Consider the following 26,077-nt stretch of genomic DNA (forward strand, 5'->3'; position numbering starts at 1 on the left):
TAGGAAGGCTATGAATTACAAGTTGATGAAAAACGGGAGGAAGTAGCGCAAAAAGTGTTTGGAAAATTCTTAAGTAAAGATGTAAGTTATGCTCTTTAATATGTGGATGTAATTTTAATAAAGATGAAAATTGAGGTGCAGAAAACTATCCTAGGTGACACAATCACCTAAAACCAGTTTTTATGACTAGTTTCTCAAAAAAAATTTCGGTTAAAACTGACATCAAGATAGACTTTTAAAACTAGTGTTTGTTTTATAAAAATGTATTTTGGAAATATTCTTGGATTTATTTATGGTAATTGAATGATTTGGCATTTTTTCTCTAGTAGCCACTTCTTCTGGAATGACATGAAGTAAAGGGTTTTACTAGAGAAAAGTGATGGTGTAGTTATGATCATAAAATGGTGTTCAATTTGTTGCCCGTGTTTACTCCTCACTTCTTAATATTTTATGGTTTTCTTCAATGCACTTGTATCACCCTACTTTACTTCATTGTCTTTTCCCTTTTTCAATGTTGTCGCATTTACAGAAGAAATGTTTAATCGTTCGTATTTCCTTAAGCAAACTAAACCTATTTGCAAACACATTCTATATGTTTCAAAATTATAAAGGAACATTCAGTAAATTGTGGTAAGATTAATTAATTTATTACTTTTCACCAGTTTCTCTAAACCAAAAGTGTATGAATCTGAAACATTAGGTTTAAATAAAATATACACTTTAAAATTGTTCGTACATCTGCATTAACGAGATCTAGTTTATCACAAAAGGTTTAAAAGAGTAAAAGTTTGTTTTTTATTTACTTTCTGCAGTCTAGTGATTTCATAGATGTAATTAATGAGGAAGTAATACAAAGATGCAGAGAAAATCTACACCTTGCTTGTAAAGAGCTATTTGTTGAATGTGCCAAGTAAGTTAATTTTTAAAACTAAAAATTTATTAATACATTGGTCTGAAGTTCAACATGTTATTTAGTAAAATAAAGTTAGGCAAGGTAATAGTTGATTTTATAAAATAAAAAGTGGTCTTGCCCAACTTGTTAAAATGTTGCTCTTACGTCACAAGACACAGCTTTATTAGTATATTTTGCGCGATTTGTAATTCATTTGTAATTATAAATGGCAGACCTGCAAAAGATGGTCTGCTCAGTTGGCTAAGGCCAGGCGGTTTAACTCACTAAACTGCGTTTATTCAATGAATTCAACAAGTGGTAGCAGAGCCTGGGTTAAAGTAGTTGTATGTCAGTTTTGGTGAGTTGTTTAAAGATTCCGCCGACGCTAAGCCTAACAAAGCGAGGCCTATTCAAGATAATGGCGGTTGCTTATGATAATCAAGATAGGGATTCGTACATGCCTCTATTTGGTTTTAACAAACTAAATGGCGACAATTATGGACAATGGAAGATTGATGAGTCAGAAACGGCCCCTCTAGAAACAGCAAGGGCTGAAGAGGAGCGCTATAATGCGCGCATGCAAAGGGCGTTATCGAGAATCACAATGGCGGTTGATAATCAACACAGGAATATCTGACTAAAATGTAAATGACCAAAATCAAGGTCAAGAATTTCAGCTTTAAGGGGAGAATTTCTCAATATTCGTTTCACGAAACCTTAATCAATGGCTGGGTATTTAGCAAGAGTAACTGCGGCTGCGGAGAAGCTAATATTAGCTGGACGAATACTCCCTGGGGATGAGATCGCATACCAAATGATCCATCATCTACCAGATCAGTTTGACAAGGTTGTCTTTAGAGCCCACTCTTTATCAGATGCAGATTTTACACGAGGGAACGTGAAAAGGTGGCTCATAGGGTAATTCGAAAGGCAAAGACAATTGGCTCGTGAGAAGGAATGTTATTCAACGGTGGTTTATGCACAGGCTAAACGTACGAACACCAAACAGCGAAATACTAAGAAGCTTACATGCTACAATTGTAACAAAGAAGGCCATTTCGCGACTGATTGTAAAGTGGACTCAAGTAGCAGACAGCAGGCAGAATCTAATGGTCGGAAGAAACAAAGTATGTAAGGAACTAATTTTTATGTAGGCAAATAAAACCAATATAATATAAAATCAGAACCTATTTATTAACATTACTCACATATATGGGACTGGTCTAGGGCGCTGTTGGAACAAGCGAGGGAGGTACCCCTTCGATCAGCCGTCTTTACTGTTAGCTCCAACTAACTTCACTATTCAACTGCCCTCATCACTAAGAGTCTCCCAGTATATACTAATACGAAGACGCACGGGGCGCCACTAGCATTATGCGGCTCGGTTTGGCCTCTTGCCAATAATGGGTCTTACAAGTAAGAAGAGTTTTCTTTGCCTTCAGCAATGTTGACTGAAACGGAGACAGATGCATGGATTCTGGACTGTGGTGCAACGCACCATTTCTGTAAAAATAAGGATTGGTTTACGGTTCTTACGAAGACTGATAGAAAGATGGACTCAGCCGATAAGAGTTCACAAGCTGAAGGTATTGGAGAGGTCGAATTAACTCTACGAACCCTGTCAGGGGATACATCTGTCACACTGAAGGATGTATACTACATGTCGAATTATAAAATAAATTTATTATCATATTGGAGAATTGATAACGAAGGATACAGAATTACAAAAATCAATGGTCTTGTTACTGTCCTCGATGAAACAGATAAAGTTATATATTTGCAGCGAAATAACCAATATATAATCGATGGATTTGTAGAGAAAACAAGCGAAAGTCATGTTGGTGTAGCGGATGGGGAAGCACTTTGGCACTTTTGTTTGGGGAACCCAAATGTGTACAGAATGAAACGATTAAGTAAACTTGCCATGGTTCGTGGTTTACCAAAGTTCACAGGGCAATTCACGCCATGCATACCCTGTCGGTTGGCCAAGTCAACAAAAGCACCCTGAAGGGCTATAGAGAAGATAACAACAACACGATCATTGGAGCTAGTTCATAGTGAACTTTGGGGCCCTTCACCAGTTGTATCGAGTGGTGGAGCAAAATACTTCATAAGCTTCGATTATGACTTTACACGAAGAACAAGGATATATTTCCTGGAATCGAAAAAGAATGTCTTAGAAGTCTATTGGGAGTTTTAGTCTTGGGCAGAGACAGACGTACGGGAAACAAGCTTATGAGATTAAGAACAGACAATGGCTTGGAATACTGTTCGAAGGCATTTGAAAACGATCCTGTAAAGAAGACGGAGTTCAAATGGAGAGGACAAATACGTATTCCCCGGAAATGAATGGCATCGCCGAACGCTTACACATGATAGCACTTGATGGAACTAGAATGTTATTAGAAGATTAAGGACTTTCCCAGCCAATATTTGCTGAAACCCTGCGTACATTCGTCTACCTGAATAACAGACTGCCACATTCGAAATTGTCCAATATGGTTCCTGAAGAACGATAGACTGGAAGGAGACTATCAGCACGCCACCTGAGACGCTTTGGTTGCCTAGCATTCTTCCACTTACACAAAACTCCAAGAAACAAGTTGGAAAGACGAGCATGTCCTGGTATCCTGGTCGGGTATGCCACAGCGACCAGTGGGTATAGGATATGGTTTCCACATTAAATAACATCCAAGAAACTAAGCATCTCACGTTTGACGAAACGAAACAAGGGTGGGAAGCCATTCGAGGAAATCAAAATACCCGGAAAACAGATGGGATGACTTATTTTTATAACTAATCCTGGCCTGAGAATCGTTCGGATGCAGATGAGTCTCAGTATGAAAGTGCGGATGAGGTCGAGCCTGAAGGACAAGACCGTTCAGTAGAACACATAGACGATCCAGATGGAAGTCAGGATGGTTTTGATGTTTCTGAGGATGATTCGAAGGAGAGTCCGGATATATCGAGATGGTCTGACAGACAAACTAGCCCTGAGACACCTCCGGTACCGGAAATCAAACATAATTGGCGAAGAGAAGTCAAAACTAGAACTACCGGAACGTCAAAATGGCGTAGGGATTTTTATTACTATGATGGTCAGTCTACGCACGGAATCAGATTGAACAAGGAAATGCAAAAATACTTGGAAGGTAAAGGATAAACTTTCGACCCATCGGAGTTTAAGGAAGATATCTACGCAAACCTGGCCGACATTCCACACACATGCGGAAGCTATGCGTAGTAAGGAATCAGATGAGTGTCACACGGCCATGACGACAGAGTTGGACACATTCCAGGACTGAGAGGTGTATGATGTTTTACGTAGACCGGACAATAAGAGACTCGTAGCCCAAGGTTATTCTCGTAAAATGCGCCTATCTCTATGGGAGCCTTGATGAGGAAATTTATGTTGAACAACCAAGTGGTTTTGCACAATCGGGGAAACATGAAGATGTCTGGCGACTAAAGAAGGCACTTTATGGTCTTAAGCAGAGGGCCGTCAATGGCACTCAGAATTTGACGGAGCATTGCAAAAGATGGCATACAGTAGGATTCCTGGTTGTAATTGTATATATCGAAGAAACACGATGGCAATCTTGATTGTATATGTTGATTGCATAATTCATAGAATCCAAGAAAATAATCTTAACATATCCCAGTCAAGGGGAGTATTGGAAATGGACTGTGATATGAGGATTATGTCCTACACTGTAATTATACCTGGCAGACCTGCAAAAGATCGTCTGCTCAGTTGGCTAAGGCCAGGCGGTTTTATACTCTCTCCTGATCTCAATGTGTCTTCGTGTTGATCAGACATGTATAATGATTCTTTTTATAACTTATTTGAATTAAATGTTTAAATGAATTCAACAGAAAGTAAGAGACAGTGACGCAAGAGCAACATTTAAACAAGAAGGCCACGTTACTTTATAAAAAGAACTATTAGTTCCTGATCATTCTGGTATATAATTTTTTCACCTTTGTCAATAATAGCCAAAAATTTATTATTTAAAGACCGGAATGAAAAACAATATTATGGGAATACAAATTTATAAAAATTTCAGTACATTTGGAAATAAATAAGAATTTTTTAAGTTCTAGCTATTATTGGCCTTAATTTTGATCCTAAAAGTGTACATTAATTTTAAATGAAGTACCGACAGAGCTGTCATGTAGACCCTTAGTAACACAATTCTTTGGGGCACAAACAACAATCTGGCAGCATCCTAGTATGAGGCTCCAACAATTGTTGGATTCTGGTAACAGCCTAATCTTTCTGTCTACTTTGATAGTATTGTGTCTGGAATAAAAAATCCCCTTGCCTAAATAAATCTTTCTTTGAAATTTATTTTTTTATAGTATCACTCACAAACTCGTTTAGTTTTTATATGATGTAGCCTATATATTTTTGATTCTTGTCTGCATGTAACTAATCTGATTTTTAAAATCAATGAAAAAGGTATATATTATAATTTGGTAACATTTACAGTCTTAAAATTGTTTTTCTGATTGAGTAGATCAAACAATGTTTGTTTACAGAATTAATCCATCTTATTACAAATCAGTCATATTAATTTATTTTAAAGATATTCAAGTTGGTTGGTTTGGGTTGTTTTTAAAAATACATGTTTTAAACTTAAAGTTTACTTGAATTTTCAGAGCGGTGAGGGAATTTTTATCTGGAGAACCATACAGAGCTTTCCAAAACAGTATGTATTTTCATAGGTACCTGCAATGGAAGTGGTTAGAAAGGTATGTGATATTAGTATGGAATTATGATTACTTGTACCCAAAATGGTTTTGACATGATCTAATTAATGATGTTTTTTGTAGTCAACCTGTTACAGCAAAAACATTCCGAATGTACAGGGTGTTGGGAAAGGGTGGCTTTGGTGAAGTTTGCGCCTGCCAAGTTAGGGCAACCGGCAAAATGTACGCGTGTAAGAAATTAGAAAAGAAAAGGATAAAGAAACGCAAAGGGGAATCTATGGTACTCATCGAAAAACAGATTCTACAGAAAATCAACTCTAGGTTTGTGGTCAGTATATAAAAATATGTATAACTATTCTCAGATTGAAATGATGATGTAAGCTTACTTTATTCCTTTTTACTCTTTTTTTTTCTCAGGCATATTTTTGTCTGTAAATTTTGAAAGAGATTTAACGAGAAGGTTATAGAATGAAGGGTGTATATGATATATGAAATAGCCACTTCACAAATTCGTGTCCTACTTTCACTTCAAAAACTTCAAAATTTTGATAGCCAGTGTCTAACATGAAACGTTGCTGTACCTCACTTGCTATATTCTTTTTTAACTAAATACGTGAATTTTCTGGGGAACATTTTTGAGACTTCTGGCAACCTATGAAATTTTACATAACACTAACATCTGGAATTTTTTAGCTTAACAACTATAGATTGAATTTTGAGAGTTAATAAAAAATGTAATGGGTTCGCCAACTTTACTTAAATGACTATGAACATTGTCAGAGCCCCAGAGTTAGTATAAGTTTGAGGTATTTCATACATAGATGTAATTTTGTAATATTTATTTCAGAAAATATTTTAGAATTTGTGATATTTTTCATCAATGCAGGTCAGCTTAGCATATGCATATGAAACCAAAGATGCACTCTGTTTGGTGCTCACTATTATGAATGGTGGAGATCTAAAGTTTCATATATATAACATGGGTGGCGATCCTGGATTTGATATTGAACGTGCGAGATTCTACTCTGCTGAAGTGACGCAAGGTTTGGAGCATTTACACGCCCAAGGCATTGTATATAGGGACCTCAAACCAGAAAATATTCTTTTAGATGACCATGGTAATATCCTTAATCATCTTAATAGAATTAAATTGAACAAGAAGTAAATTTAAAGTAATTTTAAGGTCATGTGAGAATATCCGATTTGGGACTTGCTGTTGAAATTCCTGAAGGTGAAATGGTTAGAGGCCGTGTTGGCACGGTAGGCTACATGGGTATGTAACTTAATTTTTTTAATAAAAGCATACAAAAATCTTGAAACAAAGATTGAACTAGGGTTTAAAAATGTTTGGCTTGAAAAAGTTGTGCAAAAATTCCGGGCCATATTGAAAAACCGTAGACATAGGAAATTAGGGATACATATACCTGCTGATACGTGAGCATGAAAGAAGGATTCTAGAATCCCCCCTCAAGTGAAAGATGAAAACAAACAATTATTTTTTCGTATTTAAATCTTTAAACTACCTGTTCAAAAAGAATCAATTGAAATATATTTGTTGGCCTAAATTAAGACATTTATTTAGTTCTTACTACATAGAAAGAAAACACAACAAAATATAGATTTATTTACAGTTTGACCCAGGGTATTTTATTTATCTAATAAAAACACATTTGTTAGAAGAAAACTTCAAACATAAAGTTAATAAATAACCCCTAATAGAAACGAAGGAGGATTCTCAGGAAAATAAAGTTTCACTATTCAAGTTAAGGCACTATTCGTGTTTTTAATAAGCGTGTATAACCCTCGATTCCTTAGCTACCTTCAGGCCAAGGCTTGGTTCGATCCTTGTCTTGAAATAATTATTTTGATGATGAATTTTATAATAATTTCAATGATTAATTTTATAATAATTTCAATGATTAATTTTATAATAATTTCAATGATTAATTTTATAATAATTTCAATGATTAATTTTATAATAATTTCAACGATTAATTTTATAATAATCATTGCAATGATTAATTTTATAATAATAATACATTTATTTAGTAAAGGCTGGACAAAAACTGTAGGCCTAATGTCAAAGTATTATAAAATGTTGTATCAATTTAATCACTATTAGTAGAGGGTAGATAAGCATTTGGAAGTTAAAAAAATATGCTATAGCCGAAAATTGTTGCAATTGACGTTAAGCGAAATAAAAATGAATGATTATTAAAGGGTATATGACACCTGTTATCTTTTACAAAAATTTCAGAATCGAAAGGGTTTAGGGTTGTATACCAACTTCCAAAAGTCCCCAATACTCCGACGCCGGCTTTCGCCACCATCTTGGAAAGCGGCCGCCGTACCGTATTTGCACTTATCTCTGGAAATAATTCTTCGATTTAGATGTTTTTGGTGTCAAAATGAGCGGTATAGTCTTATTATTTCAGTACAGTATTTATTAGCCATGTGCGAGTCTTAATTTTAGGGTTTCAAGTCGAGTCTCGAGTATTTAAAATTTCGCTTATCGAGTTTTATTTTATCTTCGAGTATTCGAGTATTTAGGTTTACCTAAAAATTTTATTTTCGAGTACTTAAATAGGTAGGGTTAGCATTAGAGTACTCGAATAGTTAGGGTTAGCATTAGAGTACTCTAATAGTTAAGCTTAGCTTTCGAGTACTCTAATAGTTAGGCTTAGCTTTCGAGTACTCAAGTAGGTAAAGTTAATAATTACTTTAAATAATTGATACGATGCATTTCTTCATGGAAAAATCCCTTCTGTTACGTTTCTCAGAAGCCATTTTGCAATATTATGAACGTTAAACGATAGTTAAAAAAATGTTAATGAGTCAAAAATTCAAGCCGCCCATTGGATAAAATAGAGGTTTGAGTGCTCGAAATACTTGCTAGGCCCTGAATGACGACTCGAAACTTTGAGTTTTTCAAATAAGGCTTCTCGAGTTTCGAGTCAAATACTCGACTCGATACTCAATCGAATACTCGAGCAAAATCGAGTACTCGCACATGGCTAGTATTTATGTCAGTTTCAGTAAACTGAATTAGTAAGATTTAATTGTTTCGGTTTTTTGCTAAAAAAGTATTAGATTTAGGCCAACAAATTATAACAATTAACTTTTAAAAATAATTTTAATAAGGGTCTGGTCGTGCTTATTACAATGGTATAAACATTGTCAGAATCGGTTACATATAACATGAGTTGTTAAAGGAAATGTTACACCCCACCCTAAAAAAACATGTTTTAGCTCGTTTTAGGGTATAAATGTAAATAAAGCAATATGTTTTAGTTAGTCATCGTCTTCATTGCAGAGTTCTTGAGGATTACTGCAGGAGTCTCCAGTACAATGGAAACACATAGCCAAGCAATAGGGACCAACATTTTAACGATGACTAATTAAAACATTTTGCTTTATTTACTTCTTCTAGTTTTATACTCTAAAACTTTGAGCTAAAACATGTTATTTTTAGGGTGGGGTGTAACGTTTCCTTTAACAACTCATGTTATATGAAACCGATTTTGACGATGTTTATACCATTGTAATAAGCACGACCAGTCCCTTATTAAAATTATTTTATAGAAATTTAAAAAGTTAATTGTTATAATTTGTCAGCCTAAATCTAATACTTTTTTAGCAAAAAACCGAAACAATTAAATCTTACTAATTCATTTTACTTAAACTCTGTCGTATAGATACTGAACTGAAATAAGACTATAACACTCCAACTTAAAGCAGTCCACGCGTAAAAAACCCCTGAAAAAAATCACAGGACTCCTAAAAAAATGTCTTTAGAAGGTGGTAAAGAGTCCACGAGACTCCCTCAAATTATATCGTTAGCTGTGTAAAAAGAGGGAAAATTTCGAGAATTAAATAAAAAATTTTATTATTTTTCTCTTTGAGGCATCTGCATAGTGTATACTGACCGCCACTATTTCAGCTCTCCGAATATTAATCGGAATCCCAATGGAGCTAGAGCTCCCCTATCTACTTATCTGTGAGGCCTATAGAAATTGACAATGACCAATGAAAAATTTGGAAAACTTGGGCCTACCAGGGAAAAACCTCTTTTAACTTGAACAGGTGTGGCCCGTGTGGGGAATAATTTCCGTACTTCGTTAGTCTAAGACCATACTAAGACTAATGAAGTATGGAAATTATTAGTCCATAATTAATAGTCTTGCTCTGAATTCCATTAGGCACAGTAATTGTAACAGTGCCATTGAAGACCAAAATTTTGCTTTATTAAAATGAATAAAGGTAGAAAAAAATTTCTGCTCTATGGGTTTGGAATGAAGACTTTAATGGTTAAATTAATTGTGATAATATTTACGAGCATTTTAATTTGCCCGATCACGACTATATATGAAAATATGTAAACTTTGATGTTGGTAATATATAATGAAATAATGCTGTAGATCGATTACTGACTGTCTCTTTTATAATTACCAAAACATTTTTGTAGGCTTTGCCTGGTTAGGTGCCATTAATTTTCGTATATAATATGGAGGAATAAAGAGAGATTAAAGAACATGTAAATTTAAACGAGGGGGTGGGGGGGGGGGGGCAAGAAAGAGGGAAGAGTCCTGGACTCGTTGAAAAAATAGATCGGCGGAGGGGTCCAGGTCCAGTGGACTCTCTTAAAAATATACACTATTTACAAGTCTGATAACACTCATTTTGACACCAAGAACGTCGAAATCAAAGAAGTATTTCCAGAGATTTTTGCAATTCTGGTACGGCGGCCATTTTCCAAGATGGCAGTGAAAGACGGCGTCGGAGCGGAGGCTTGGGGACTTTCGATTCTGACATTTTCGGCTATAGCATATTTTTTTTACTTCTTGGACCAAATAATGCATATCTACCCTGGACTATGTGGGAAGTAAGTTAATTTGTTGGAGACATATAAAACCAAATTGACAATGACTAAGAAATGTTTAATGAAATTTCACTTTAAAAAGTTAAATTTGTATGTTTTTTATACAAAGCCCCAGAGGTCATAGACAATGAAAAATACACGTATAGTCCGGATTGGTTCAGTCTGGGCTGTTTGACTTATGAGATGATTGAAGGACAGGTACTACTTAATAATATTGCAAGTAATGATAATACTAGATAACATTATTAACTTTCTGAAATTTCAAAAGGCTCCTTTTCGAGCGAGGAAAGAAAAAGTTAAAAGAGAGGAAGTGGAGAGGCGAGTGAAAGACGACCAAGAAAAGTATTCGCACAAATTCACAGAAGATGCCAAATCATTTTGCCAAGCAGTATGGCTTTCATAAGATTTTTTTATATACCAAGAGCAATTAAAATAATACCAAAAATTTATTTTAGCTTTTAAAAAAGAATCCAAAGGAACGACTCGGATGCAATAGTGGCCGTAATGGTTCAATTGATGTTAAGAAACATGACTTCTTTAGGTCTATTAATTGGAAAAGACTTGAAGCCGGTGTTTCTGAGCCTCCATTTATGCCAGATGTGAGTTATACTTGTGTATTTTGAAATATCTATATTAAAGCTACTTAGGGGTTATCATTTGTATGTATATGTTGGTTAAATATTATATCTGCCAAGCTATGTTCACACAAGCCCATTCTTATATTAGAGCAACATCCAACAGAAACAAAAAAAAATATTTTTGTGTAACTTCAAACTTAACATGTGAAAAAACTTAAAAGAAAATGGTGAAATTTAAATTTACAATTAAAATAGTTAAGGGAATTAGAAACTGAAAGGGCTCCACCACAGCGATGAGGGGTAGGAAAGAAAACGGCCCGTTTTTTTGTTTTTATGTTTTTCCAAAAATCCGCTGTAAGAATTTGGCGCTGGTAGACTTAAGTGCTTGGACATAGCGGCCGCTTTACAAACTTCTTTTTTTGGCTACGTTCACCAAAGAAAGTAGTGCAAATTCACTTCCCTCATTTCCACCCCTCATCTCTGTGATGGAACCCTTGAATGTCCTTGTCATTTATACAGGTAGCATATTTACAGCTGATCTTGTCATTAATTGTGAGGACTGAACCAGCCTTAATATTTAACAGGACCCTTAATTGGTCCAGGGTCACGCATAAAATTTAAGAGGCCCTAGCTAACAGAATTACCGGTTCCATTGCAAGATGGGAAACACCAAAATAAAAAATTAATTGCTTGCTTTATACTGACAAAAGCCACAGAAGTCTACTTCTTGAATCGATGTTTTTAAAAACTTTAGTTTGTAATCTAAAGTGCTGTTAATTATTTTCCCTCATTTAGCCTCCTGTCCTATTAGCTTTCTTAATTCATATTGTACTATATTCCACCAAACTTTCAATACACGGTTCTTCTTTTTGCGAGCAAACATGGGCATAAAATCGCACCCAGAATATGCCTATGGTTTTATTATACTGTTTCATCTTTATTTTTCATTGATTTATTGCCTTTCATTCCTTTAAAGAAAAATTGCATAATTCATTTTCTCATATTATAGCCTCATGCAGTTTATGCCAAAGATGTTTTGGATATTGAGCAATTCTCAACAGTGAAAGGTGTAAATTTGGATGCTAGTGACGATTCTTTCTATAGCAAATTCAATACAGGAAGTGTTTCTATACCATGGCAAAGCGAGGTAATGTTATTTCTACCACCCTTATTTATGAGGCTTCTTTCATTTTAATGCAATATTCATAGTCAAAATAATCCTTTTCTTTAAAATATACATTCTTACTTTTGTGGTTTTACTTTTTCATTGAGTTTAATAAACTACAACTTAGATTTTCTGTATATATTTTCTTTCATTTACAGTAAATTTTAAGTGTTTCACACTTAGAAAGATTCGGTTTAAAAAACTATAAATAATACCATGAGTAACAATAGTTATAAGTACAACGCGTCTTATCTTCCAGTGCTGTTTTGAACTCTGAAAGTTTCCAATAGCAATCCCTCCCTGGGCTGAGTTGGTAAAATGTTAATTTCACTTCACCAGGTAACATTGTTTAAGAATTTTTTATCACACCAGCTTTTTTATGGAATGGCTAAGGCTTTTTGAAAATTGCAGTGTTTTCAAAACAAAACATTCTTATTTTGTATCAACATTGTAGCACTGAGAAAACCAACTTCAGTTAAAACAATGTTTAATAACTAAACTTATAAACTCAGCCCCCTAAGTCAATAGGATAAATGTCACTCAATAACTTGGGACCAAGGTGATTCTAGCCTAGTTGATTATTATTAAATCTCTAAATGGAATCCCCAAGAAGTCTGACCAAAACAGTCATAAAAGCTATCTAGGCTGACGTCACATCAAGGTCACATGACGGATAAAGAGAAGCTATATAATTGTTTCTTTATTCAAAATTCATATGGCAGGTAATTTAAAATTTAAAATGATCTAATCATTATTCAACAATTACTTGGTGTATTATAACCAGAATGTAATTTTTTATACTCCATGGTTTAGTTTTTCCCCATCATGTGAGGGGAATGAAAAACCTCACCTGAAATAAATAAGTTTTATGATATAATAAGGTACCAGCCAGTTCTGGGGGGCGATTCTGTAAAAATTCGATCTCGATACCCTATACCATGTCGAGATTGACTTCGACAATTTGCATTGATTTATTCTTATTCGAAATCTTTACTGAATACCATTCGTTGAGATCTCGAAGTTCGAAATGTAGTTTTCGATCGAAAATTGGATTTCGAATATTTACAGAATAGGCCCCCAGCATGGTTAACTTTTAAGGGTAGAGCATACTGACACTTGGGAGAAAAGATTCAAATCATGACAACGTATTTATTCTTTATTATTACCACTTGCTTCATTTCGGAAGTTACTTATTTTTCAAATTAGAAAACTAAAGCACTTTTTGAATTGTTTAACGCTATCAACTTAAACTGGTGATGCCAACTCGGTGAATGGGAAGTTTCTGGTTGTTAAAGTTCCAATTACACAACACTCTTTTAGTGTCATACTTGTAACTATTATTACTTACGATGAAACTGAGTGTGAAAAGTGAAACCAATCTAAATGTGGTATGAAACTTCGTTTAGTATTGCTTTTTTCCCTTTTAAAGATATATATATATATGGTCAATGGAGGTAAATGTTATCACCCCTATTATTTCCCCAAATATTATTATAAAAAAATATTTGATGAATGGATTTTTAAAATATACTTAATTATACACATTTTGTATATTTTCAATGTTAATTTAAATCAAATTTAGTTTTTAAACCTTTTAGTTGAAAAAACTTTAAAATCTTCTACTTGTGTTTAGAGATTTTAAGCCCAAAAGAAAAGTTCTGTAACTTATTTTCTAACTGGCAAACTGGTTTAATATTTTGTAGTCTGCTTATATCTTTTTACCGGCTGGGATAAATTGGTATTTTTGTTAATAATTTGAGGTTTTCAAAATTTATTCTGGGAAAAAACTTTCTAAATTTGCAGTGTGGGTTACGTGTGATCAGTTAATAGGGTTTATAAGACAACTTTTTATAATTTTCTTGATGTAAACTTACTAAAAAAGGAAAGGTTAAGCTTTAGCTAGCTGTATAAGCATCTGGGTACTTTAGTTTAAAAAGATATTATTTTAGAGCTACGAAAAAATTATCTTTATTGGGACACCATTTTTAACCTCTGTATGTAATTTCATTGAGATTGGTCAGGATTTCACGTGATCACTATTACCCCACACCTGCCCCGCATTTTGGGGATAAGTGTGAACAGTAACAGAGTTAAATTAAATAATTAATATTTAAATAACTATTTATTTGATATTAAATTTGATTGCATAGTTGTGTAGGATAAAGTGGCCGTATTAATGGTACCAATTCGTAAGAGGATGCTATTTTTAGTTTCAAAATAATTTCAAGTAAACTCTCAAAAAAATATTTTAATCACACTTACTACCTCCATTGACCCTACTTGGTTACCAATTCATGTGTTTCTTAATGGCCTAGTTTTACCGCCATACATATCCCACTAATAAAAAAAGGTCAATAACCTATTTGTCTTGCGCCTGTGTTATTCCCCTTTTCATAGTGAAGGCTACTACTTAGTTAAAACTTACTATTTTTAATTTTGTCAACGCCATATTTAATCTTTCAACGTGGCAAACTTGATAGTGAGCTCAGTGTCGCTATCAATTGATAGTAATTGAGGGGAAGCAATAAGATATTTGAACCCTTTTTAAGAAAGAGGCGTGAAACAAGGCCTTTGAGAAGTACCCTATCTTTTTGGTATAAATTTTAAATTTGTAATTAATATAACTAGCAAATTTTATAAAATAAAACACACATTTCAGTGCATGCTGTAAATGAACTCTTATCATATCCTGCCAAATTTGCTAGTTTTAAATAGTTTGATATTTTTCATATGAAATTCACACCTATACTGCCATAGCTTTGTGTAACACGCTTTGTTTTGCTTGTAGATGATAGAAACAGAATGCTTCAAAGAGCTCAATGTATTTGGTCCCGTCAATACTCCTTCACCTGATTTAATACTAGACCAGCCTCCACCTGTAGAATCACATGGTTGTTTTCCATTCAGAAGAAAGAACAAAAATAGGTAAGGTGCACTTTGTACATCCTCACTGTTGCCCGCTTTAAATACCAGGCAAAAGTGTTTGTTTTTATGAAATTTCTAGTCACGAGAGGACTCCTTTCGACTGTGGCATGTGTTGCTTTCCACTGTCATTTTTAAAGTCTCAGTCTGTTGAATATTCTGTTTTGCAAAATGCATGAAGGATTTGCTTAAGTTATATTATGTAGGAATATTTTAAAATAAATATTTAGTCTAATTATGCTAGATTTCATGTATTGTAGGGTTTCTCAGTGAAACTTAGTCCATGTCAGATTTAAACTATACTTTAGTCAGTACTAGTGTCAGTGTATTGTATGCAAGCACCAAAATCATGACATCAGTGCCTTGACATAACTTTTAACTATAATTTACACCCAGTTTTTCAAAAGCTCTTCTATTATGCTACTTTCATTTCTGAATGTTAAATTTGAAATTTAATAACGTAATTATTAAAGTGAAAATAATATAGTAGCTGCTTCTAAGAGATCAATCTAGGTAGACTACAGCCTACTTGAAATTATTAAAAAGCACTTTCATTGATTGGGTAGAGTCTGTGTTTTACTGAGAAAGGGTGCTTAGTTCTGCATTGTTTAATTTTAATTTAAACATAACGTTTAGAAATATATTTTCCATAATTGTCAAACTAGTATATTCTTTTATCCTTGCAAAATAAGATAATTTACTAACTTAAATAGCTATTACAATAAATTTATTATGTTCTTGTGTTAAAAGCAAAACTAGATAAGACTTCATAAACCAAAATTAAATTTATTAAGTTATGAAAGTAGTAATCTTGCTGAGCTTGCAGAGGTGGGCAAAAAGTTGCGAGCGTTCGGAAAAATGAGCATATAGAGTTTTAAACACGGCTTGCTCAAGTGAGCGAGTACTCAAGGCAAACGAGTTTATTTTCTCTATCTCTAATTGAGAAGCCTCTGGGCGAGCGCCGAATAGTTCGCTCTGGCGTTGATGGCTGACGGCGCGCTGAGGGAGATTCCCCCCTCGACGGGTTAGTTCCCTCACTTTTAAGCGCTCACCGCGCGCTGAGCGAGATCTCCCGATCGTCGGAATAGCCCCCTCACTTTTAAGCGACGCGTTAGTACCCTCAGTAGAAAGCGCTGACGCAGCGTTGAGGGAAAATTACCGAGAGAAGGAATAGTTCGCTCAGATTTGAGCGCTAGCTACGCGCGGATTTTGATCACGGTGAGCGACGGTAAAGTTCGTTTACGCAAATCGCTCACAGCGCGGCGAGCAAAAATTTCAAAAATCAAACATTAAACTATTACTCGGCTATGGGTTTATTATTTACTTTTTTTATTAATAAAATGAAGGGTACTCTAAACGTCGGGAGTTAATGATATCTCCGATTGAATAAAATTCAAAGGTTCTTCCGAATTTATCCAACGATAAACTAGACTGCAAATATTCCGTTTAGTGTTAAAAGAGCTTTATTAAATATTAAAAGCCACAAATTATAACAATAGGCGCTGGTATACATTCTTTTGGTCTTGACAAACTTGGCAGGTGAAATGGGCTACGCGGTACGCGTTTCTTCATTTTTAGGGGATTGTGGCTCGCGCTACTTTAAAGGAAAATATTAGCGCGCTCTCAACTTAAATTAATGATCGGTACCATAAAAACAAGTGGACATTTACTAACCCCTAATCCAACTCATTTGTAAATCTCCAGAATTTAATAGACAGTTTTAGCAACTACCTACAGGGGCGGTGCCAGAAGATTCTTAGGTGTAGGCTAATAATGTTTATCATTTGTGGGCCCCCTGTTCCTCAATATTGGACTTATAATTCAATTTTGCAAATTCAGGTAATTTATTTATTATTTGATATTAGTGCGGTTTTTAAAATTTTACAGTATTAACTATCATCACATATTTTATTTGAATTTAAAAATCGACTTGATGTGGCCCCGTCAGATCGATTTGTGGGCCCCTATTTGAACACAAAAGTAGGCTATAGGTCGGGTTGCCTACCCCTAACGCCGCTCCTGACTACCTACACCGGGATTTTATTCACAGTGAACGACGACAGAGTTTGTTTACGGTAAATCGCGAAGAGCAAACATTTCAAAAATAAACTTCACATTTGACGGTATGAACAAGTTAATAATAAGATTAATGTATATGTAAAATATAATACAATATCTTTGCATATAACCATCTTCGATTTGGTCCATTGTTTATGACATCGACAAAAATAACCATATCATCAAATGATCAAGCTAATTGCGAAGATTCACGGTTTTTAAATAATAATTTTTTTCAGAAAAAAAGGGAGGGGTTGGAATTAATATAATGGCCAGCCTGTGCCAATATTAAAACTGTTTTAGTTCCAAATTGAGGTAACTCGATTTACGCGAATTTTCTTTTTTGCCGTTTTTCAAACTTCCTTTACACTAAAAATATAAATATTACAAATAGCGGCCAATGTATAGTTACAAAGTTATCGATTATTTTCCATTTTTAAAAAGCATTACGTTATAATTTTTTTTCCAATTTAAATAATATTTTTTAGATACCTGGTTTTGAAACTAATAGCGTTCTTTTCGTTTTTATTTCACACCGAATTTTAGTAATAATAAAAATGTTTGAATAATTCTAATGTCTAGTTTGTGCGGGTAACAAAAATCAACAGTGAAGAAGCTGTCAAAGATCACCGTCAAGCTCAGCATGTGGGGAGTGGGGACCCGCTGGCTGCCGGGGAGTATGAACAAGGAGGGAGGGGGGTGGCATTACCAAGGTAACCTATTTAAAGTTACTATAGACAATAGGCTATAATCACTATGCTGTAAACATCTGTGTCGCGCGAAAGCGATCCAAATCTAACGACTGACGATTACGATAAAAATTACATCATTCTTCCGAACTTCAAAAGGGCGTTATTTTATTTCGGGGGGGGGGGGTTTCTATTTGAACTTGTAATAACTTACACACAAATATTTTCTTTACATTTTTCTGTTTTTATTGCTTACGATGTTACACTTAATATACAATATTGGAAGTATTTCAATATTTATTTAAATCTTCGCTCTTGCTTGATACCTACAAAGATTCTCAAAAAAAATTGTGTGGATCGTGTCATTTTCGCCTAATTTGGTTTGCACATGTTTCTTAACAATGAAACGAAACCAAAATTAGTTACAGACATACGCCAAACGAGGAGGCAATGAACACCGCTAATGCCCCACAATGGAACATTTTGAAAAAAAAAGGATCCACCGTGGAACTTCGTATGTCATTAGAAAGTGTTCATCTTGTAAAATACGGAACAATTAAAACAGCGAATATATTTTAGTTTCAATAGTTCAGCATTTTAGAATCACACAGTCTAATGGTCTTTAGACCAAACGAAGGTGGTCCTGAAAAGGACCGTTTTGGTTTTAGCCAATTATTTGGCTTCTTCTGGTTTTTGAATTTTTGAGACCTTTACGCAAGAACAACCAGCTACAGCCACTTAGGGGGCTTTGTTGGCATTGTCCAACTGCTCCTTATACAACTGGAGTTCAAATTCCATTTCCCCGTTCTTTAACTTGGCATTCATCAGCTCGTCTGGCCTTTGGGCGAGTTCTTGTTCGTTACAGAAAATATCAAAATATTTTTCTGTAAATCGTCCTAAGAAATAAAAAAACAAAAATTATCAATAATTAGTAACAATAATAATAACTATATGTAAAACTAAGTTGCTGTATTTACGTTTTAGCGATCGGCTTTCAACTTGAAGCTTGAAAAGAGGGGGGGGGGGGTGGAACCTCAACCCCTTTCCAAACTATCCCAATCGTTTCAATTTTGGGACCCGCAGGTGGAGTCCAGACACGAAGGCGTCTCTTTCGGCATCTTAACGAAAAGGCAAAGGTTGACCACTCATAGGAAACGTCTCTTAGTCGCAGCGGGACATGACTAACCAAATATTTCCCCGAAATAGGCATTCACTCGCTAATTTAGGCTTGACTTATAATATACATATATAAATATACTTTTCGCTAAACTGAACTCCCCCTAAAAATGAGTCGTATAGCTTCATAGATAGACTAGATCAAAACTAGCCCTTCTGAAACCGAAATAAGTATATAGGAAAACGGAGAAAACCATGTATATTCGGGCCGCGTATACGGAACGTTAGCTCCAAAGTATATTTTTCTGGACTACGGATAGACTAACATGAAAACGTTAATCAATAAAAATAAAAATACTACGTAATATCATAAATCCATAATTTAATGGAAATAATTCACTAAAAGCTATTTACAGAGTGACGTCATCACGGTAAAAAATCGCCCCTAGCGAGATGCTGATAAAGGGCACGTCATACACGAGAAGCCCTCTATATAGAGTGTCTCTTGTGGCTAGTTATCAGTAAACGTTTTGCATATAAAGAATAAGACGTGTCATACTTATGTAACAATATTATTAACTAATGGTATTATTAGCTATTTTTACTACATTTATTTACAATATTTATTTATTCTGTGTTACTATTTACTAAGTTGCGACTAATCGGGCCGATTAGATATTATTGAACCTTGGAATCTATAGCCGACATATTCAGACATTATAATAATATTAGTTAATTCAAAAGCATTGAATTGGCGGCTTGGCCCGATTCATAAAATCCTATTTGGCTCTGCAAACCTTTTTTCCTTACTTTGGGCTTTTTTTTTCGAACACTGCCCATTCCAGACAGCAAGGGCGCCACTTACTCGTTACTGCACCTGACAAAAATATTAAAATAGGGGGACAGTCGATGGAGGGTTTTTTCTATTTAGCATCGAACCCATTTTCTTCATTCTCGCAGTTTTCAATTTCAACAATAGCGTGTACTTCTTAACGTCATATGACGGGGGGTCAACGCCAGAATTCCGAACTGACGCCAATGAGTCGCCCCTCCCTTGGGTCTTAGCCAATGCTAGGGCAATTTCGAAGTTTCCTATACTTAAACCTCGCTTCGTAATCCTTTCTACAATAATAGTATAAATAGTAGGTTCCTTTCTCATTTCGTTACAGTTTCTTGTCGACTTTTCTCAAGTCTGCGTCTTTCGATTCGTATTTCGGTCCTTCCTTAGTTTAATTTTTTCGTGTTTTTTGCTTTAGCTGTTCATAATTTAATTTTTTCGAGTCCATAGTTTTGGAGTTATAGTACTTCGACTGTGGCTTGAGTTTTTTTATTCAGTTTCAGGCTTTAAGTTCGCTTCCGTATTTTACAAGATGAACACTTTCTAATGACATACGAAGTTCCACGGTGGATCCTTTTTTTTTCAAAATGTTCCATTGTGGGGCATTAGCGGTGTTCATTGCCTCCTCGTTTGGCGTATGTCTGTAACTAATTTTGGTTTCGTTTCATTGTTAAGAAACATGTGCAAACCAAATTAGGCGAAAATGACACGATCCACACAATTTTTTTTGAGAATCTTTGTAGGTATCAAGCAAGAGCGAAGATTTAAATAAATATTGAAATACTTCCAATATTGTATATTAAGTGTAACATCGTAAGCAATAAAAACAGAAAAATGTAAAGAAAATATTTGTGTGTAAGTTATTACAAGTTCAAATAGAAACCCCCCCCCCCCCCCATAAATAAAATAACGCCCTTTTGAAGTTCGGAAGAATGATGTAATTTTTATCGTAATCGTCAGTCGTTAGATTTGGATCGCTTTCGCGCGACACAGATGTTTACAGCATAGTGATTATAGCCTATTGTCTATAGTAACTTTAAATAGGTTACCTTGGTAATGCCACCCCCCTCCCTCCTTGTTCATACTCCCCGGCAGCCAGCGGGTCCCCACTCCCCACATGCTGAGCTTGACGGTGATCTTTGACAGCTTCTTCACTGTTGATTTTTGTTACCCGCACAAACTAGACATTAGAATTATTCAAACATTTTTATTATTACTAAAATTCGGTGTGAAATAAAACGAAAAGAACGCTATTAGTTTCAAAACCAGGTATCTAAAAAATATTATTTAAATTGGAAAAAAAATTATAACGTAATGCTTTTTAAAAATGGAAAATAATCGATAACTTTGTAACTATACATTGGCCGCTATTTGTAATATTTATATTTTTAGTGTAAAGGAAGTTTGAAAAACGGCAAAAAAGAAAATTCGCGTAAATCGAGTTACCTCAATTTGGAACTAAAACAGTTTTAATATTGGCACAGGCTGGCCATTATATTAATTCCAACCCCTCCCTTTTTTTTTCTGAAAAAAATTATTATTTAAAAACCGTGAATCTTCGCAATTAGCTTGATCATTTGATGATATGGTTATTTTGTCGATGTCATAAACAATGGACCAAATCGAAGATGGTTATATGCAAAGATATTGTATTATATTTTACATATACATTAAAAATAATCTTATTATTAACTTGTTCATACCGTCAAATGTGAAGTTTAATTTTAAATAATTATTATTATTAAAAATGTTTGCTCTTCGCGATTTACCGTAAACGAACTCTGTCGTCGTTCACTGTGAATAAAGTCCCGGTGTAGGTAGTCAGGAGCGGCGTTAGGGGTAGGCAACCCGAGCTATAGCCTACTTTTGTGTTCAAATAGGGGCCCACAAATCGATCTGACGGGGCCACATCAAGTCGATTTTTAAATTCAAATAAAATATGTGATGATAGTTAATACTGTAAAATTTTAAAAACCGCACTAATATCAAATAATAAATAAATTACCTGAATTTGCAAAATTGAATTATAAGTCCAATATTGAGGAACAGGGGGCCCACAAATGATAAACATTATTAGCCTACACCTAAGAATCTTCTGGCACCGCCCCTGTAGGTAGTTGCTAAAACTGTCTATTAAATTCTGGAGATTTACAAATGAGTTGGATTAGGGGTTAGTAAATGTCCACTTGTTTTTATGGTACCGATCATTAATTTAAGTTGAGAGCGCGCTAATATTTTCCTTTAAAGTAGCGCGAGCCACAATCCCCTAAAAATGAAGAAACGCGTACCGCGTAGCCCATTTCACCTGCCAAGTTTGTCAAGACCAAAAGAATGTATACCAGCGCCTATTGTTATAATTTGTGGCTTTTAATATTTAATAAAGCTCTTTTAACACTAAACGGAATATTTGCAGTCTAGTTTATCGTTGGATAAATTCGGAAGAACCTTTGAATTTTATTCAATCGGAGATATCATTAACTCCCGACGTTTAGAGTACCCTTCATTTTATTAATAAAAAAAGTAAATAATAAACCCATAGCCGAGTAATAGTTTAATGTTTGATTTTTGAAATTTTTGCTCGCCGCGCTGTGAGCGATTTGCGTAAACGAACTTTACCGTCGCTCACCGTGATCAAAATCCACGCGTAGCTAGCGCTCAAATCTGAGCGAACTATTCCTTCTCTCGGTAATTTTCCCTCAACGCTGCGTCAGCGCTTTCTACTGAGGGTACTAACGCGTCGCTTAAAAGTGAGGGGGCTATTCCGACGATCGGGAGATCTCGCTCAGCGCGCGGTGAGCGCTTAAAAGTGAGGGAACTAACCCGTCGAGGGGGGAATCTCCCTCAGCGCGCCGTCAGCCATCAACGCCGGAGCGAACTATTCGGCGCTCGCCCAGGGGCTGCTCAATTTAGCCCTCTCGCTGAACAAGAGCAGCTGGAATTCGAATTTGAAGCGCTCGCTCATTACTGCAGGATTTTCAAAAACGAGTGCTCACTATTTTTGCCCACCTCTGTGAGCTTGTAGCATATTTAATTTCATCTTAAAGCCTTGCCATTAAGTTTACTCTAGTACCAAGTTTTAAATCTAGAAATACACAAAAAATAACTTCCTTGGACTATTCTTATATATACCCAAATTAAATCTTGGATAAGGCTTGATTTTTATAATAAATTTATAGTGCATATCCACTATTATTTGATACATTTGGTAAGGTAATGAAAAAAGCCAAGGGATATATTCCCTATGCTGGGAAAGGGAAAAACACTAAAAGTAACATGTTAAACTCCCAGACTAAAAAGAGTTTTTTTTATGAAGTTTTATCCAATTTTGTAAAGAGGTATGCATTTATATAAGTTTTCGTTTCCTGTATGGTGGTGTCTCTGCTTCCTGTTCTAAGGAACTATTATATTTCACTCAATTCGATATTATTCCAACTCTTTCTTACATTCACTGGTTAAAGGTATATATTTCCAATATTGTACTATCCCACCCTTAGCTTGTTAGTAGTGGGCAATAGTTTGTTGTGTTATGCAATGAAACTTTTTGTATTGCACACGCTTGTTAAATAAATGTTTCTTTTCATAAAACGTAGCAAAAAGTAGTAAAGAATCGTAGTTGCTTGTGTTGTTGATTCATCACAGGTGGGATGCTGGTAGGGTGTCAACGTCCACCAGTAATGCTCACCTCTCATCAGAGGATGAACCTAACTCTGCAACTTTCTGCAGCCAGGCTCATTCAAGTCAGGTGCCATATTTGCCTGCCAGTTGAGATTACTACAACAATATAAGCAAACCCTCGTCATACTCAGTTTCTTAATTTCTATCAGCTGTCTCTCTGCGCAGTTGCGTGTGTATGAAACAAAATAACAGGCCCTTAACTGTTCCAATTGAGTGTTTAGAAGTTGAAAGGATCATATTTTACGATATTTATTTTGCCTGTTGATGAATTCTGCAAATTAACCTACAATTGCCAGAAAGATTCGTCTGTCGATGTGGAAGAAATATAGTGCATAAACTACATTATGTTTTTTAAAACCAACCTTTGAAGATTACTGGTAACAGAAAAGATTTCTTAAGTTATTTATGTAAAATACATTTAGTTCATTACAATTAGTAACATGCAATGTGTTGGGGTGTCCACTTTGAAAAAAAAATCTTAAGATCTCAGCATTGGTACATGTTCTAAACCTGTAGTTCATCAAGTTACTCAAAAATGGATCTCTCCCATAACATCCATGGTGAATATATTATTTAGCGTAAACCCTCGAAAGATTGCCTAATCAGTGTTTTCACTCCATTCCATTGGTTGAGCCAAGCGTTATATCAGGGAATATTAATTGTCCTTTTTTGTCTTTAGATTTACATTCACAACAATTAAATTTATTTGTTTTAACATTAGTAAATAAAGTTTAGTTGTATATTATCTGTATAAACATGCGGGAATAATTTTGCGATACAGTCGCCTCTTGGGTTGGCGGGTTGTTAAGAACCTTTTGTACTCTTCCAAAGAACACAGACCAGCCAAAACTTTGTACCTCTTATAGAGTTCCACATTTTGTCAATGTCTATGATGCGTGTTGCTTTGTGTAGCTCCTAGTGTATCATATAAACAATTTTAGAAAATACTTTTTACACAATTTTTCTCATATATTTATGAGTTTAACCATCCAGTTTTACCTGGATGAAGGATTCTAAGTGTCATTTATTATATTGTGAGATTATTGACCTAAAAATCCTGCTCATAAACTGAAATCATACTATTTAATAATTCATCTATATAATTTTTTCCATAACTTCCGAAACTCTAAATTTTTACAATGAATCTTTTTATTTTCAATCCCCAGTTACTATGCTAATGTAATATCCCAATTTTAAAAAGGCCAGTTTTTAAATACCAGTATATTTTTTGTTAATACTTTTAACTGTACCTGGTATACGTGAATGAATACTAATAAATGTTGATCCTCTGTACAAAACTTACAGTGGAAATTTTTAAAGGTCTAAATATTTATGTTATTGCCGAAAATCTGCATTTTTATTAACAGCATTGTTTTCAATTGTTTCTCTTAACTTTTAAAACCCTCAAAATGCACCTTCTACTTAAAATTTCTGACTTAAAAAAACGAAACTAATTCAACTGGTTTGTAACGTTTTTAATAAGTTTCAATATTTATGCATCATTTTAATTTAAAAATATTAACTAAAATAATTCTGTTTAATGTCTAATTTTGCTTAATCAGCTTTGCTGCCATGTGATAATAATAGTAAGCTATATATGTGGCATTAAAAATGGCTACAAAAAACACAAACTACAGTTTTTTTTATCTAAACATCTACCATATATTTGAAAAAGTTACAAATAATGTGTCCCCGCAATCAGTAAGGAGCTTTCTAAGCAAGAATGATGTTCGTCTTTCTTCCAGTGGTAAATGTTTTCTATTGTAGATAGACCGCAAAATGCGAAACTTTATGCATTCCAAGATGCTTTTTTATTTTAATGAACAAAACTTTATTTTACCAAATATTTAAGTTCTATTTTGCTGGTAAAAAAATTTCTGGAACACTTAGTATGTATTTAATTTTTGTTTGAGGAACTTTATCTAGTCATAGGAAAAGGAAAAGATCCATTGTATTTTAAATTACAGTTAACTATAATATCACAGAATTTGGGTAATTCTTATAGCTAATTACAAATGAGGTTACATAATACACCTTCCTTTGGCAGGGAAGTATACAAATTGGTGAAAAATAGTCCTCCTAGTGAAGAAAATTGAAGCACAGACATGCAAAGATCCTTTTAGCATGGTAAATAACTTTAATCGCCTGTACGTGTACGTAAAGACAAAAATGGAAATAACTTTTTAAACCATATTTTAACCCTCTTTCTCAGTCTTTTGAATCCTTCTTTAGTCTTTTGTGAAACAGGGTTGAGCTGGTCATGTTATATCGCTTGTAGACCATTTAATACTTCCCCACTGAAGGCCGGTTTTATTTTTTGTGATGATTTTACTAGTAATTTTGCTGACTATAGCGATATTGAAACTGTATAGTTTATAATTAACTATTTTTAAGCTGTATAATTTAACAATCCTTTTGTTTTGAAAAGGGGTAGTGGAATTACCCAAAGTGTATATCCAAAAAATTTCAAGTAATGATGTTTTAATAGGTTTTAATAAAACTGGCTCAACTATCTCTTTCTCTTACCCTTTCAATAATGAAACTTTTACACA

The 26,077-nt window shown here is 34.5% G+C and overlaps 1 protein-coding gene across 5 annotated transcripts in view; it reads left to right on the forward strand.

Moving 5' to 3' along the window:
• Gprk2 (G protein-coupled receptor kinase 2) overlaps window positions 1-26,039 on the forward strand; it is a 31,621-nt gene extending 5,582 nt beyond the window's left edge. The window contains exons 4-15 of one of the 5 annotated variants that reach the window (XM_090174253.1): window positions 4-81; window positions 813-910; window positions 5,555-5,647; window positions 5,729-5,933; window positions 6,492-6,723; window positions 6,789-6,878; window positions 10,594-10,682; window positions 10,753-10,872; window positions 10,940-11,083; window positions 12,072-12,209; window positions 15,016-15,152; window positions 23,441-26,039. In XM_090174253.1, the coding sequence (XP_090030379.1) occupies window positions 4-81; window positions 813-910; window positions 5,555-5,647; window positions 5,729-5,933; window positions 6,492-6,723; window positions 6,789-6,878; window positions 10,594-10,682; window positions 10,753-10,872; window positions 10,940-11,083; window positions 12,072-12,209; window positions 15,016-15,152; window positions 23,441-23,450 (1,434 nt within the window). In that variant the 3' untranslated portion in view covers window positions 23,451-26,039. Of the gene's footprint in view, window positions 1-3; window positions 82-812; window positions 911-5,554; window positions 5,648-5,728; window positions 5,934-6,491; window positions 6,724-6,788; window positions 6,879-10,593; window positions 10,683-10,752; window positions 10,873-10,939; window positions 11,084-12,071; window positions 12,210-15,015; window positions 15,153-15,231; window positions 15,388-23,440 lie in introns of those variants that run through there. The other 4 variants (XM_090174252.1, XM_090174249.1, XM_090174251.1 and 1 more) reach the window with 4 other exon arrangements.
• Window positions 26,040-26,077: the final 38 nt, after the last annotated feature.

Source organism: Leiobunum rupestre, chromosome 4 (assembly GCF_980474605.1).
Source record: "Leiobunum rupestre chromosome 4, qqLeiRupe1.1.hap1, whole genome shotgun sequence".
NCBI classification, from domain to species: domain Eukaryota; kingdom Metazoa; phylum Arthropoda; class Arachnida; order Opiliones; family Sclerosomatidae; genus Leiobunum; species Leiobunum rupestre.